Here is a 17,168-nt window from a genome sequence, read left to right on the forward strand (position 1 = left end):
CATATAAATTAATAAAATTTATCTATTAAAAATAATTTAGTATTTATATTCACCAAAAAATAAACAAAACTACTAAAAATTACCAATTTCCAAAAGTTTCTCTTTTAATAATAATAATAATAATAATAATAATAATAATAATAATAATAATAAGAAGAAGAAGAAGAAGAAAAATAATAATAACTATAATAATATCAATAATACTGTTTAATAGTTATTTTTATTCAAAATAAAAATATTTTTTTATAAAATTTTAACACTTTATAATTTATACTCTCATATAATTCATGCCACAAATACATTAATAGTAAGAGCTCACATAAATATTGCATGATTTAGTTCTTGTTTTTTTTTTTTAAATTACTCTCACTATTAATAGTTCATGATGACCTTTTATTGATCTAACATTATAATAGATTTTCACACTAAAGCCCAACCATTAAAATTTTGGAATTATCCACTTAAAAAATACTAACAGATTCTTTTCTTTAAAACAAAGGCCCACGTGATAGTCTTTCTATTTACTCTTTTGCCCTACTACTCACTAACAATAAGGCCTATCACTCTAACTAACAACTTTCACCCAACTCTACACATGTCATGTGTTTATTGGTCAGTCAAAATTTAGCCATTCTTAGCCACTATAACCTTGGCCACCAAAGAACTACCCATATAATAATCTCTGTGATTTATATTTATTGTTAAAGTGAAAATACTTTCAATACAATTACAAATGTTAATATGTTCATTTATATATAATTAGATAAGAGTACGGAGAACTTTAATATCATACAACATTAAAATAAAATCCTTTAACTTATTTTGATATTAAAAAGGATGAATATTACAAAGTGCCACACTTTTGCAAGATATATCTAGAAAAGTGAAGCAGAGAAGCTTGGTTAACCTTTACAGAGTAAGAAACTATGAAGAACTATTTAGGAAAAGGAAAGTATGTGTAAGTTGTGCTGAAAAAAGAGGAAAAAAAACAAAAAGAAAATAACGAGATATTAGTGAAGGGATTATCGTTGGCTTGGTATGCAAGGCAAGCATGACAAACAGAATAAGAAGAAATGTGATATCTGAATATTGGAGCTTTGAGTATTGTATCAAATTGTTCACTGCATCTATTAGCTATGACTATATAATATATATACACAAGGAAGCCTAAAAAAAGCAGAGCCAGTGCTCATAACTGAATAACTAACATAACAGACTCCTATTCATAACAAACTAACTAACCAACTCTTGCTTCTCTCTCATATCCTCTTAAATTAGAGCTTTCAAAGTCAGTGTTATGCAATTATAAAAAGGTCAAAATATATATATAATAGCTCATTTTGAGGATCAAGCAAATTTATAACTCATTAACTCTGTGTTTCACCATTATATATACCAAAATCAATTTTCAATGATTTAATTAATTTTAGCTTGGATCATAGACCCAAAAATTCACAATGACAATGTTTGAAAACTGCTGAGATTATTATTAGAAGCATTACCTCAAGCTCCTCCAACTCCAAGTCATCGATGGCATCAGGATTAATCTCTCCTTCATCATTGACATTTACATGCATCCAACGGATCCACACCCATTTATCACTACTTCCTCATTATCTACTGTTTCTGCAGAGAGCTCAAATTTAAGAATAGGATTGCAAGTGGTGTCTTTCTTTCTCTCTTTGATTGCTTCCATTATCTTGTTGGAATACTCTGCATCATACCATACTGCCTTATGATCTGATACCATTTCCAATCTAATAAAAGGATCAAAACAAATAGATAAGCTTGCTCTACTGTGAGAAGTTGCTATCCATTCCCATTTGTTGCAACCCTTTTCCAAGTAGCATTCGCATCCAAATATCACTTCTTTCTTGCCAATGTTGCAAGATTGGTATTGAGAAATCAACATACAAACAACAAGACAAGAAGAAATATTGTGATCCGAAGGAACTTCAACAATGATCGAAGCTTCTGTAGAGTAGTAGTGAGGAAACCAGTCATTAAGTATGCTCTCTTTACTTGGTAAATAGTAGAAGGATATATTACCATTATTTGCTCCATTATTCCGATATCCATCGCTTGCCACAAGTTCTATCCTAGATTTCAAGTCTTTCAAAACAGCTGCATATGCATGATCATCCAACTTTGTGCAGTTATGAAGTCCAAATAATGCCTTGTGTTTCATGGGTGGTTCACTGGTTAAACTTGAGACTGTCTCTAAATATTTACAGTTTATTACACAAAAGTATATAATAGATGGGGGAAATGGAGGTACATATTGAAGCATTTCACAATCAGTGATGTAAAGATGAATGAGCTGTTGAAGATTCTTAATGCTTTCTGGCAAACTTGTAATGACATTACAAATTTCAACTGCTAATACTTGTAGTGTTTGTAAGACATGGATGTTGTCTGGTAGTTTAGACAAGCTCTTACATTTGTAAAAGTATAATCTCTTGACAAACAAGAAGGCAGGGGAAGCCAATATCTTGCTTAAGATGATGCATGTGTCATCTTCGTGTTTTATTGGATCCATGAGTACAATTTTGTGAGCAAAGTTTTGAGAAAGTTTTTCAAGAGAGTAACTGATGTTAAAACCAAACCAGTCAAGATTACTCACCAATGAAACTGAGAACTCTTGTAATTTTGAGCAATCAGAGGCCCACAAGCAACGGAGAGAGGGTGAACAATATTCACTACAAAGCCTCTTCAACGCCTTGCAATAGCTCACATCTAGTTTTTTTATTTTGGGGAGAGAGAAAATAGATGGATGAACATCTAGTAAGCTTCCACATTCATAAAGCATTATGGATTTGAGATTTACAGCACCTTCTAAATTTGGACACTCTATCAAGTTTTTGCAGCCGGAGAGGTCAATTGTCTCCAAACGTGGTATATTCTATAACATTGATGACAATACCAAAAAATCATGTTAACAAATGTACATGTATGTGCAGTGGGTGTACAAAAAAAAGAGGTTAGTTTATTGTTTAATGTGTTACACTCATTTATTTTAATTTTTATAGTATTATTGTTTATACACTCTCATTTATTCATCTTTTATACTAAACTATTCATGTAATATCAACAAAAGTGTCAAAAAAAAGAGGTGAAGTGGAAATATCATCCTTTGTACCTGTATTGTATCCCAAAGTTTTTGAACACTGCTACCTGGCATGGAAAGCTGAACAAGTTTTTGAGGCCAACAAATGGACGGCACAAACTTAAGTGGACATTTTTTCCACTTAATATACCGTAAGTCATTAGGAAGTTGAAAGTCCTCCGGAAGTTTCCATTCAATATCCATATTGATATCTCCTTTTAAAGCGAGTAACTTTAACTTTGGCATCTTCCTTAATGCAATGATGACTACATGCGGATCTATTGTAATTTGATTCATATCTACAATCATGCTTTCAACTCCATAAACATCCTGACAAAATTGATAAGCATTATTGCAGTATAATGTTAGTACTTTGTTGTTGTAAGCAGTATTTTGATATATAAATACACTACTCATCTTGAATATAACCATTATTAAAGAATGATTCCCTTACTCTTTCATCTTGCAATATATTGCAGACTTCTTTGGTATTCCATAGTCTAGTTTGTTGTCCATCACTTTTGCTAGATTCTTCATGAATGATTTTCCAACACATTTGCTGTATCAAGCTATGCATTTTTATGCAATCATCTGAAGCAACACTTATAAGAGCCTTGTCTAGTAGGGTTCTTATTCCTATGTCCGTGAAGAAACCACAAGAATTTAATATTCTTGTTACGCTCTCCATTTTATGCCCGTGAAAAAAACATGCAACATTTAAAAGAATGGTTTTTTCGTCATTATCTAATGCATCATAACTCAACCTCAATACTTGTTGAATGTCTGCATTGGGATACTTTCTTAGTTTTCTTAATGCACTATCCCATTCACTTTCTCCTTTGGTATGAAAAAATGATCCCAAAACTTTTAACGCTAATGGTATCCCTTTGGCATAATCTGTTACAACTCTTGTTGATAGCTCATAATAACCCTCTTTCGGATGAGAATCATTGAAGGCATTATGACTAAAAAGTTTAAGGGAGTCCTCATAATTCATTTCCTTCACTTCATGGATTTCTTTAACTCCTCCACTTGTAAGCACATTTCTGTCTCTTGTTGTCAAAATGATTCTACTACCAGAACTTAGACAATTACAAAGGAATTCAACCAAAGCAGTTGCAATTTGTGAATTAGTCACATCATCTAGTACAATAAAAACCCTCATATGCTTGAGTTTACGGATAATACTAGAGTGTATTACTCGAATATTATCAATATGAAAATCTTGATCTAGTAATTGAGAAAGAAGTCTAGTACATATATGGTTAAGACCTTGTCTTTCTAATTTTTTTGAAAAGGTTAAAAAACAACAACCTTCGTATTGTAAAGAGTACTCGTGAAAAAGAACAGTAGCAATGGTTGTTTTACCAATGCCGCCCATACCCCATATTCCAATAACAAGAACTTTCTCCAACTTGAACTTTAATAGTAAGGATTTAATAGAGAAATAGTTTCTGTTACAAAGAAAAGGGCTTTTTAATTCATCTTTATAGCAATTGTTATGCAGATCTGGACAGATTGCTTCCACAATTTCATCGATCAACTGTGCTTCTTGCCTAACAGCAAGTAAATATTACATTAGAAATAAATAATAAGTGCATAATCAAATAAAGGTGACATTGACGATAAGGATAAATATAATTCCTTGGTATCTCGAATGCAAAATTAATAAAAAAAAAATACTATTTGTATCTCAAAATTAACTATTAAAATTTTATATATAAATATATATTTTTTAATTTATTTTTAATATATATTTTATATTAATATCTAATTATATTTTAATGACTAATTTTAATATATACCTAACACGTATAAGGCAGGATCAAGCCTTTTAATCTATATTGGTGCGGTGACCTTTGATAGTTTTATTTAAAAATTGTTACCTATTTAAGTATTTTTTTTTAAGATGAAAATAAATAAATCACATCACATTAATATCGTTCTTTAATAATAAAAAAATGTTAAATCGGATAATTTCATTCTTAATAAATTTTATTATTTTAAAAATCTTTAAAATAGATTAATCCTTTTATAAAAAAATTAATAAGTAAAGTGTCCTTAATGTTTAAATCGTTTTATTTAAGTCTCTAATGTTTTAAAATCGTTTTAATATTGTTCTAACATTAGTGATCTGAACTGTTAACAGAATTGACGGTTGGACAAAATTGAAACGATTTTAAAACGTTGGGGGCTTAAATAGGACAAAAACATTGGAAACAAAAAATAATACATTAGTCTTAGAAAAATTACCAAATCAAGTAAAATAATAATAAATTTTAACAAAATAAATTATATTATGAATTCAAAATTTTTACTCATATTCATAGAAAGATTAGTATATAAATTTTTGGGAAAGAAAAAAAAAGAGCATGCAAATATACATACAATAAAGTATAAATTATATCTTTTTGTTTCTAATAATACACCGAACTTTTTTAATGTTTAATTTAATAAATTTTATTTTTAACTCCTTAATAAATTTTAATTTTTTCTTCAATAATTTCAACTCTTTTACGACATATAATCATTTAATTTATTTTTTAATTTTGCTCTTAATAAAAAATAAAATTACTTCAAATAAAAATTGATGAGTTTGGAAAACTCTAATTTAATTTTGATGATGAACAAACATTATTGAAATAATTAATTACAAAATTATTAATTTAATTTTTATTTAACATATGTTATTTAATAATTTTGTGATGCAGATTTTATTTGGGTCGAAAATAAAATTCTGGTACAAGCCCAATTATACTCAACCTTGATTTAATACAAGAATACATTGATGAGTATGGCTGAATTGATTTTGGGCCGAAACAAAATTGTTGAACCCAAGTATTTTACTATTTGCTCAACCTTGAATGTTCAAATTAATTTGTGGCTGAAGCTAGTTATAATGGGCCAAATTGATTTTATGATTACAAGCCCAAGATCTATGCTAAGATCCAATGCATGATGCAAAATCAATTGATTTGCTTTGTGCTGCACGCCACTCTAAGGGAAGTAAAAGCAACTTTGTAATTATATTGATTAATTCATTCAATTGCTTTTCTTCCAAGTTGTTTATTCTCTCTCATCTCTTTTCCTCTTCTCTTTCGGTCATTGTCCAGGAAGTCATGGAAGCTACACCTACTCACCGAAAAGAAGATGGAGCACGTCTCAAGACCATCATGATGATGGCAAGAAAACATAACAAAATAAAAGTATGTTGTGCTAAGATTTTTACCAAATATGGTAAGATTTGGTGAGGTAATCTCGAGCTCTTCATACTCAAAAAGAAAGAAGGAGATTCGGCCAGCAAGGAGGAGATTCTTGGAGGCATGGCTTGTCTCTGATTCTGCTCAACCACCACAGGAAGTAGCTAGAGTGGCAAAGTGATGGAAGAGGTAGAGATTGGAGCAGATGAAGTCATCATCATCATGAAGCATCAAAGGCCAGAAATTCATCTTGGAGAGCAAGCCAGTGATGGAGCGCTCGGATTGATGAAGAGTGATGACCAAGGAAGAACTAGAGGTATTTGCATGTTGGGTTTTGCATGAGTTTCCTCTTCTCTCTCTGTGGCCGAATCGGTTTTGTTGTGAAGGAAAAGAAGTTAAGCTTGGTTTTGGTTTCAACTGTGAAGGCTTCTCCTCTTTATAAAAGGGGTGAACAGTCACGGTTTGATTCAAGGAGAAAGTTTGAGAGTGCAAGGCACAGAAGTGTTATAGCTACCTAAGCTTACAGATTTTCTTCTCCTTCAAAGTATTTTGTTTAGTATTTTTCTGTTTAATTTTGTCATGTCTTGAGTCTCATGGAAAAAGGCAAACAGTGAGGTTTGTATGAAAAAGTCATAGAGCAGAAAAAGGCAGAGAGTGCAAAATTAAAAGAAAAAGCCATAAATGTCTTAGAGTTCCTTTGTTCATCTATGTTGTGTTTTATGATTCTGTGGGAATCTCCTTGTAAGTTGGGTTAGCACTTTACAGTTTGTAATCAGGATGATTATAGTGAAATTCCATCATAGTTGTGATGGAGACTAGATGTAGGCTGTATTGCACTTAGCAGCTGAACCAGGATATATCTGGGTGTAATCTTCTTTCTCTACTACTCTATTTCTGTTTCTACTGCACAGGAGCTAAAACAAAAAATATCTCGTCCCAAGTGACGAGACAAAAATAAAAAGTCTCGTGGCTAGGGACGAGACAAAAACAGAAAAGTCTCCTCAAAGACCAGAAAAGCGCAATAAAAAAAAGGGGGCTAAGATTCAACCCCCCTTCTCTTAGCCACTGAAACCATCGAAAGTAATATAATTAAGAGTAAAATTAAAAAAATGATTTAGAATGAAAGTAATGTAATTAAGAGTAATTTACTTAGATGCAATTAAAAAAATAATTGAATAATTATTTACCATAAAAAATTAATATTATTGAAGGATAAAATTAAAATTTATTTCAAAGTTAAAAACAAAGTTTAACTAAATTAAATATTAAATAATTTCTGTAAATTAGAGACAAAATGTATATATATTTATATTTTATTGTATATGTGCTATGTTCTTTTTCTCTTTTTTGCAAATTTATGTACTAGGCATTCTACAAATATTTCATGATGAGTAAAAATCTTTAAGAGTAAAATTAAAAAAAATTAGAATAAAAGTAATGTGATTAAGTGTAATGTATTTAGATGTAATTAAAAAAATAATTACATAATTACGTACGTAAAAAATTGATACTATTAAAAGATAAAATTAAAATTTATTTTTAAGTTAAAAGTAAAGTTTATTTAAATTAAACATTAAAGAAGTTTGATATATTAGAGATAAAAGGTATAATTTATACTATTTTACCTAATTTAGTAATTCTTCTAAGAGTAATATATCATTTTTGTCTCTAACCTTTTCGTCCTATTTAAGTCCTTAACGTTTTAAAATTATCTTAATTTTGTCTCGACGTCAATTTTACTAACAGATCCCTAACGGGGACAGGACAACTTTAAGACAATTTTAAAATGTTAAGAACTTAAATAAAAAAATTTAAACATTAAAACAACTTTAGAACTTACTCTAAATATTTGACAAAAACGATATTTTACTCGAATATTAATTTATCTTATAATAATATTTGTTAAAGATTTAATTATTTTATAATAAAATTTGTTGATAATTTATTTGTTCAATAATATTATAAGTAATAAAGAGATTAAATTTTTTTGATAAAAATAATTTTTAAAAACTTTTAAATTATAAAAATTTATAATTATTAAGAATTAAAATATTTAATTTAAAATTTATTAGACGACAATTTCAGTGTATATTTCGTCAAAAAATATGTAACGAATAAGGTGGCTACAACGATAAAGTTGTCATTTTTATCTTTTTGTAAAGACGTTTTTTATTTTGTGGTTGTTATTGATTTAAAAACGTATCACTAAAAGTGTTGTTTAAAGAGAAAGTGTTACCCTTAATCATTAACTTGGCTCTGATACCAATTTTTCAAATTCGACCTTTCTTTTAATTCTTCTTTCGAAAATTCTACTAACTCTTCATATTTTGTTTCGAATAAATTTATAATTTGTATTGATAGTGCTCTATTCAAAGGATTTTGATAAAAATAATTTGTAACTTCATAATCTAAAGTATTAATCATTTCTACAATTTCTCTTGTATTTGTTATATGATTATTTATTACTAGTCCTTGATTTATATTTATAATTCTGATTTCATATTTATAAATTTTTAATTCTGTTCTAATTTATATCATAATTATAATATTCTTTTTTACAGGGATTATTATATATAAAATCTTTTATCTGTTTGTCTTTTTTTAATATAATTTCTTAAATCCTCAAAAACTTCTTTTATTTCTAAACTTTCTCTTGTTTCTAAGTATCTTTCTAATTTTTCAATTTCATTCTCCATCTTTTCTTTCAACAGCTTTAATTCTTTTAAATCGTAATATGGTTTTCCAGGCATTTATAAATTTCCTAAATTTAATTCCAACTTGTTTATATTTATTCTTATTTCTATATTTTTTATTATAAGATTATCAATTTCGACCTGAAGATTATTTAATTTTTTTTATACTCCTCTATTTTATTTTTTAATTTTTTTTCTCTTTTCCTTTTTATTTTATTTTCTGGTTTCTCAATCTTTTTTTGCTTCATAAATTAGGTAATCTTATTATAATTCTAAAAATAGTTTTGTTTAGCATTATTTATTTTAGAATTTCTGCAAACTCTATCATCGATTCATGACCATTTTCTAGAGATTCTATTAATTTTTCTAGCTCTTCAACTTCTTTTTTCAGCTTGTTATAGATTATTTTTAGAGTTTCAAATGCTCTTTGATTTATTTCAGAAAATTGCAAATAATTCAAACGATTCTCTCTTTCAAAGAGCTCTTGTTTCTTATCTTGATAAGTTACATATATTTCTTCCTTATCTATTATCATAATTTAATATTTAGGGTTTCATTTAATTTTTTGACCTTTTTTGTTAATTCTTTTATTTCAGAGTTTTTTTCTTTAATCTTTAATTTAGATAAACTTAAAGGACTATTGATTTTAGATTCTCTTATTTGAAAATTTGATGAAAACGATCTTCTTGATGGTTCTTTTAATAATAGAACTGAGTTTTTATAGCTTTATATTTTGGTATTTCTGTTTTTATAATTTTCTGAAATAATTCATCGACATAAATTCTTTCTTTATTTTTAAATATTATACTATGATGGCTATTTGTTAAAGCATAATTTATTGCATATGTAATTGAAAATGGTTCATCATCTTGTTTCATTAAACTTTTTCTATGAAATTTATAAGCTAAACTTATAGATCTTCCAAGTTGATAAAGGTATAGCATATCCAAGATGGGCATTAAATTTAACATTTACATTTGCCAAATTTTCATGAACAATTCTAATTATTTGATCTATTGGGTCATCAGTAATTCTTTTGTCACAGATTGTTAGACTTATAGGTGAATTAATTCCTTTCATATATGTAGATTTGATTAAGACTTGTATGGTACTAATATGAATCCATCCAATTTTAGATCTTTTTTGTTGATCCTTAATTTTTTCAATCTGTTTACTCAATTCTTCATCATTTATCAAAGCTATTTCAAGTTCTCCATTATCAGATTTTATTTTTACAGGGGCTTCAAGTTGAATTTTTCCATAGTATATTATATTTTTTTTATTAAAATCTTCTTTTAAAAGACTTTGTTTATTAAAATTTTCATTTGATTTGAGATTTAGTTCTGTTTTTAGAACAGCCTGTTTTTCATTATCTAATAAAGCAGTTAATCTATAATAATCAGATTCTTTTGTTAATTCTAAACTTTCTAATAATTCATAACTAAGAGACTAGAATAAAGACGTACCTTTCTGGAGAAAAACTTCCTTTATTTAGTATATTTTACATAAGGTGTTTTTATCTCCAAAGGGGAGATTGTAGATATTAACTCCAGAGGGGAGTTTAAAACTATTTTTCCCTAAGGGAATTCTTTGTCAGACTACAGAATCACCTCGGCAGCTTCTTCCTTGCTCTCTCCTAGCATATGAGTACTCTTAGCCTTCTGCTTTCTCTTTTCTGATGCCTTCTACAATTGTCTAAGCAATCTATTTATAATGGTTGGGTCTGATGGACAATTCTCATCCTTACCCTTCTTATGACGTCATTGCTTACGTCATTGTTTATTATCTTGCACCAGCTACATTATTGGTGCTTTATGACCTAAGCGCTTACGTCATTATGCAATAATGTTGAGGGATGCTTCAGATGCACTGTCCTCTTCTTTTATCATGTGGGTGGATTCCATTTCATTATTACTTTCTTCAGATATTTTTGAGGTGCATAGCTGGCACTTGTGGTCTTTTCTGTCTTTTATCAAATAGCAGAGATTCCTTCTTATCCCTTTAGGGAGCTTATCTAAAAGTCCAGATAAATTGTAGAATGCTGATTCAAATTCCACCAAGAGTCTCATCTCTCTTTCTTCAATTTCATTTCTTTTACTGAACACAAGCAGAGTATTTCTACTTTTATAATTAATTATTGTGTGAGATTCCTTCGTTATTTTTTGAGTTCTTTCAAAGACCCTTGCTAATGTGCTGGCTAGTCTTCCTTCATGACTGTAAATTGTTAGATCTTGAATTTGATCAATTGGTTGAAATTTTCCTGAAAAAACAGACAAGAATATTACTTGGTGTTCTGGAACCAAGCATTCTTCTTCTTCATTAAAAATAGGTTGACTATTCGTAAATTTTAGGGATACATCCCTTGGATTTACATTGTCAATCATATTTTTAAATCTCTTTACTACATCAACGAATCCTGCAGGAAATTCACTAATAATTTTTAGATCATTAAAAATTAAAATTGTATCAATTAATCCATACTGAAAAAACTGATAAGTGTCAGACGGGGAAGCATTTGGAAAAATAACCAGCTTTGTTAGCTGTTCTTTGGCAATAGGATAATATCCCAAAATTGCCCTTTTTTCTTCAGTCCAATTCATGACTATATTAAGGGTTTCTCTGAGATTTGATCTACAGACCCTTTTCTTTTCCTTGATTTCAGCCCTTGTAGGAATGTTTCTCATTATCCCTGTTCTCTGGGCTTGAATTGGAACTTTGTCTGCTCTTCTTAGGGTTTGCTCTAGATGAAGAGCTTCATATTCCCTGAAGGATTCATTTTCCTCTTCCAGCGTTAAAAATCCTCCTTTATGAATTATCTTTGATTGGTGTGTGAATGGTGCTGCTTTTTTTCAGGCATCATATACTCCTTTCATGGAACCATTATAAATTACATAATATTTTTTATCTTGGGTGAATTTTTTAATAATTTCAGCAATTGTTTTATTTTCTAAAATTTATTCTTCTCCTAGTTTGTCCACCATGCTTAGCTGGCTGAATTCTGATGGTTTTGCTTGTTGTATTGATTTCATTGTTTCAATGGCCTTCTTGAGGGATTGGATCTGTGTCCTTATTTGCTGACAATGCTTGCATTTTTCGAGTTCTTGCTCATATTTTTGAATTTTTTGAACTAATGTGTTGTAAACGAACTCCATTCTCTTGTTAATGTATCTGCAATAATATTTTTGTCACCTTAATATATTCAATTTTTATTGGATATTGTAACAAAAATAGTTGCCATCTTACCAGTCGTCCATGATTATAATCAACTTTTAAATTATATCTTATGAAACCTGTTAGGTAACTTAAATCTGTCCTTAATGTAAATTCTTTGGGTAGTAAATTAATTTTCCATTTTTTAAGAGTTTTAATTGCTGCTAGAGTTTTCTTTTTATGAGTAGTATATCTCTGTTCTGTTGGTGTAAATGTCCCTAAAATATACCTGCAAAGTAATTCCTTTGGGGAATATTTAGAATCTAGTGATTCTTTTTCGTGTTCCAAAATTTTTATAGCTTTCTTAGCTTTTAGACATCCTGACTAGGTTATGTCTGAAGCATCTGTTTTTACTATTAAGTAGTTGTTTTCTTTTGGAATATAAAATTCTGGAAGTTTTTTACATAATTCTTTGACTCTTTGAATTTGCATACTATCTTAGCTTTTTCTTTCCATTTTCATTCTTTTTTAGTACTTATTTTTGGAAATAAGTTTTTAGTGTATTCTGTTATATTCTTTAAAAATTTTTTATCAGAAATATAATTTATACACTCTAAAAATCTTTGTAATTGTTTTTTATCTTCTATTTTATTAGGAAATAAATTTACCTTTTCTAAAATATTTGGTTGAAGTTTTAACTTTCCTTGAGTGGATAGAATTAATCCAAGAAATTCTATTTCTTATTTTGCTATTCTTACTTTCTTTTTGCTAAGAATTAATCCTTTTTCCTTACATCTTTCTAATACTATTAATAATTTTTGAAGATGATCTTCTTTATCCTGTTTTGTAAAAATTAATATATCATCAATGTAAACTAAAACAAATTCATTTAACTCTTTTAGATTTTCTTCCATAAATCTTTGATAGATACCTAGGGCTTGTTTTAATCCGAATGGAAAAACATTCCATTCATAGAGCAACACACTTGTTGATTCTTTTGTTGGGCAAGTAAAAGCAATTAATTTCTTTGTTTCTTCGTCTAAACGAAGTTGCCAATATCCTGATTTTGCATCGAGAGATGAAAACCAAGTTGCTCCTTTGATTTTTTCTAAAATAGAATCTTTTCTTGAAAGTTTATGAGCATCACCAAATCACTAACAGTTGCTTCATTCATTTTCTTATAATTAATTATCATTCTTCGTTTTTCCCTTTTAATTTTATTATTATTTTCGACATAAAAGGCTGGATTCGCATGAGGACTTTTACTTAATCTTATAATTCCTTTTTCCAAAAGATCTTTACATTCTAATGAGAACTCTTTTTCATCTCTTACGGAATAAGAAATTTTATTTGGAACATTTATTTCCTTTGTAGGATCTTTTAATTTAATGCTTACTAATTATTTATTTATATTTTTAATATCTAAAGGATTATCAGCGCAAATTTCACCCAAAAGTTCTTCTATTTTTATTTCAAGATTATTTTTTAGGATATTTATCTGAAAATATAAATTTAAATAACATGTTTCTAATATAGAAAATATTTTAAATTTTAAAATTTTATCTATAGTAGTAGTTGGTATTTTTATACGTTTTGATTTTTGATTTATTGAAGAATCATGTGGAGTTTTTAAAACTATATATGTTAATTCTTGAATGAATGGATGATATAGCTTTAAGAAATTATTTCCTATGATAAAATCCATTCCAGAATCTAACATATATATGGATGGAACAATGAACCTATAATTTTGAATAAATATTTCAGTCATTTCTGCTTTTTGGTCAATTTTATGTATTGATTTGTCAGCTATTCTAACTCTTAATGGTTTCTTTAATTTTTTCCAATCAAGTTTTATATTTGTACTAGCAAAGCATTGTGTTGCTCCAGTATCTATGAAAGCATTTATAAACTTTTCTGTTATTTTTATAGTAATAAATGTAGCATTATTGCTCAGTCTCTGAGTCTGTTTCTGAGACATATTCAAAAATATAGTCTAAGTTATCATCTGATTCTTTTAATGGTTCCATGAAACAAGACTTAGTAATTTCTAATTGTTTGGTAAGGTCCTTTTTATCCTTCTTTTTTGGACATTCATTTGCATAGTGTCCTTCTTCTTGGCAATACCAACACTTACAATTTTCTTTTTTATTTGGGCAATAGTTATTTTTTTGTCTTTTGTTTTTATTGTTATTTCTTTTTCTAAAATATCTCTTTTTTCTCCAGTTTGGATAGTATTTTCTTTTTCTAAATTGATATTTTCTTTTTCTTTGAAATTTTTTATTAATACCATATTTTTGAGGAATTTCTTCATTATCTTGACAGTAAATTCTAATTATATTTTCAAATCTTTTTTGAGTCGCTTCTTGCATACAACATTCTTTTATTTCCTCTCTTATTGCAGAAGTTGCTCTGCCAAAATGATTTTCAATTGTTCCTCTATTTATTTTTTCTTATAAATCTTCCCATTATAAATTCATTAACAGGGTATGGAAGTTTTGTGATACACATACTAAGATAATGGTCTTTATCTTCTTCTTTTAATTTATAATAATGTATTATATATTCACATATATAAGATTCTACATTACATAAATCATATATTTGAATATTAGCTAAATGGTTTTTGCTTCTTGGTATTCTTTATTATAAACTTCTTATCTATGATCTATAATATTTTTTCCAAAAAATTCTTTATACAGAATCATCAGTATATGTAATATCTTATCATAAACTGTTGTTTTTGTTGCTAATTCTTCTATTATTTGATTTTCTATTGATATCATATAATCTCTTACAGTTCCTTTAGTATGAAACCTTATATAATTCCATATATCTCCTCCAGACAATTCACTAAGTTTTGGATTAGTAAAGGCTTTTAATAAGAAGGAATTCAACCAGTTTTCGAAAATTTCTTTTTCATTCTTTTTACAGTCTAAATCGAGCATTCTTTCTCCTTCCAATTCCTGGATTTTAGGAACGTATTTTGATGGTATTTTTGTATACTTTGAATTTTTATTCATAAATCCCTTTTTAAAAGAATAATTTTCAAAACCTGTTTTCCATTTAAATTGAGATTGATTATCCTTAGATGTTCCAGCTTCATTTTTTACTTGTATTGAAATTGCTAGTTCTTCATCACTTGAATAGTCTAGGATGTGTTCTTCATTTTCTATATTTTCAGGATTTACTTGTTCTTCTTCTATTTGAAATTTTTGTTCCATAATATTATTTTCTTGAGCCATTTTTAATTGTTTAAAAAGCATTGTAACTTCTTCTAATTTTTCTTCAATATTCATAATTTCAATGGTGGTTTTACTTTTAATTCTGTTATGTTGGCTATATTTTAAATTTTTTTTTTGGGATTATCTTTCTGAAAATATTTATTTAATATCTGTTTAACTTCGTTTATATTAGGTTCCTCTTTTTTTTTTTATTTCTTTAAAATTTCATGGATACTAATATTTCTTCAAGCATATCTACTATAGAATTTAATTGTGGGTTAAAAGTATGATAAAGATGTGGGGAATCATTTCCATGATAACTTTTTTTAGAAATTCCGTGTGAAATATAAGTTTTTCAGGTTTTTGAAGTCCTTCAATAAAACTTATAGTAAAATAAAGATTTTAAGAAAAATCATTTTGTATTGATTCTAAGAATTCGGTGTCATTACAATTAACATTAGTTAAAATCATTAATTTTGATAATTTAATTATTTCTTCTCTTAAATCTTCTAATTTACTTTTTTCCATTAGATGACGCTTTTCTTATAAAATGCTATGGTTTTAAGTGTTTTGTAGTGAAAAGTGTGGCTTTAAAATGTATGGTTTATGTAAACCCCGCTAAAATCGGTAATTTATTAGTTAATAAATTGAATTTTAGTTAGGAATGCTAAAAATGCAAAACTAATATCAAAATAGGATAGGGCTCGTTGAGACGAAAATTTTGATACCAATTTCGAAAATTTGGTCCAAAAACGGACCGAAAGGGCCAAACCGGTTGAACCGGGGCCCAAACCGGGCCCGTGGGTCCAACCGGACCCAAACACTTAAATGAGGCAGCAGCTCTTTTCTTCCTCACAAGCTGCTGTGACGCCATTACAGCAAGGGAGGGAGAGGAGATTCACAAACCCTCACCATTCCTTCCATCTACCATAACTTTCTCATCGAGCTCTTCAATTTTATCCAAACAAAACAGTAAGTGAATCGGTTTTTCCTAGCTTCATTTCTGCTGGTATATGAATTTCGAGTTTAAGGTTTGAGAAACTCAAATCCTTTATGATTTTTATGTTTTAGGGGTTCACTAGACTTGATTTCTTGTGGGTATTGCCCAAGGATCAGTGGGTAAAGGTAAGAGATCTCAAACCCTAATAAAACTTCTGAATTTAGGCATTTGGGTATTGAGTTGTTATGTTGGATATGTTAATTGTGGTTTAGGTAATGTGTATGTGAATGTTGATGCTTGTTGGAGGCTTGTTGGTGATCAAGCTTGGTTTGGGGCTGTTTGATTGAGTTTGGAGGGGCTGTAATTTTGAGTTGTGAGGCTGCCTTGGGTGAACTAAGTGATCGGCCAAGGTATGGTTTAAGTTTCGCACGTTTAATATTTACGGTATTGTGAAAACTTAGGTTAGAAGAACCATAGGATAAGTTGAATTGTTAATGGCATTTAATGAGTAGCTTGGTATTGTTGTTAGTATAATTTTTGGTAATCATATATTGGGAATAGGAGGCCTTGAGGTTATTAATTTTATGCCCTTGGACTTGCTTATGAAGGATTGTGTTGGTGTTGGTATAGATTGATGATTATGGTTGATGTTTGTTCTTGAAGAATTGTTATGTGAATTGATGGTTTAATGCATGTATGAGAGTTGATGATGGCATTAATGGATTGGTGATAGGTTGATGGAATATTGTGTGTGAAAGGTTGATATTGCATAAGTGGAATGGTAATTGTGAAGGGTTGTTCATATATATTCACATATGTTTTATGCTAAACGTAATCTATGATTATGGCTTATTG

General features: G+C 28.6%; 1 protein-coding gene across 1 annotated transcript; it reads right to left on the bottom strand.

The window, feature by feature from the left end:
- Positions 1 to 1,567: 1,567 nt before the first annotated feature.
- Positions 1,568 to 12,253, bottom strand: LOC112708781 (disease resistance protein RPV1-like). Its single transcript, XM_025760711.1, has 5 exons — positions 12,243 to 12,253; positions 4,421 to 4,662; positions 3,561 to 4,336; positions 3,140 to 3,436; positions 1,568 to 2,902 (listed from the first exon to the last, which is right to left on the bottom strand). The coding sequence occupies exons 1-5, from the start codon at positions 12,251 to 12,253 to the stop codon at positions 1,568 to 1,570; spliced, it is 2,661 nt and encodes an 886-aa protein (XP_025616496.1).
- Positions 12,254 to 17,168: the final 4,915 nt, after the last annotated feature.

Source organism: Arachis hypogaea, chromosome 9 (assembly GCF_003086295.3).
Source record: "Arachis hypogaea cultivar Tifrunner chromosome 9, arahy.Tifrunner.gnm2.J5K5, whole genome shotgun sequence".
Lineage (NCBI taxonomy): Eukaryota > Viridiplantae > Streptophyta > Magnoliopsida > Fabales > Fabaceae > Arachis > Arachis hypogaea.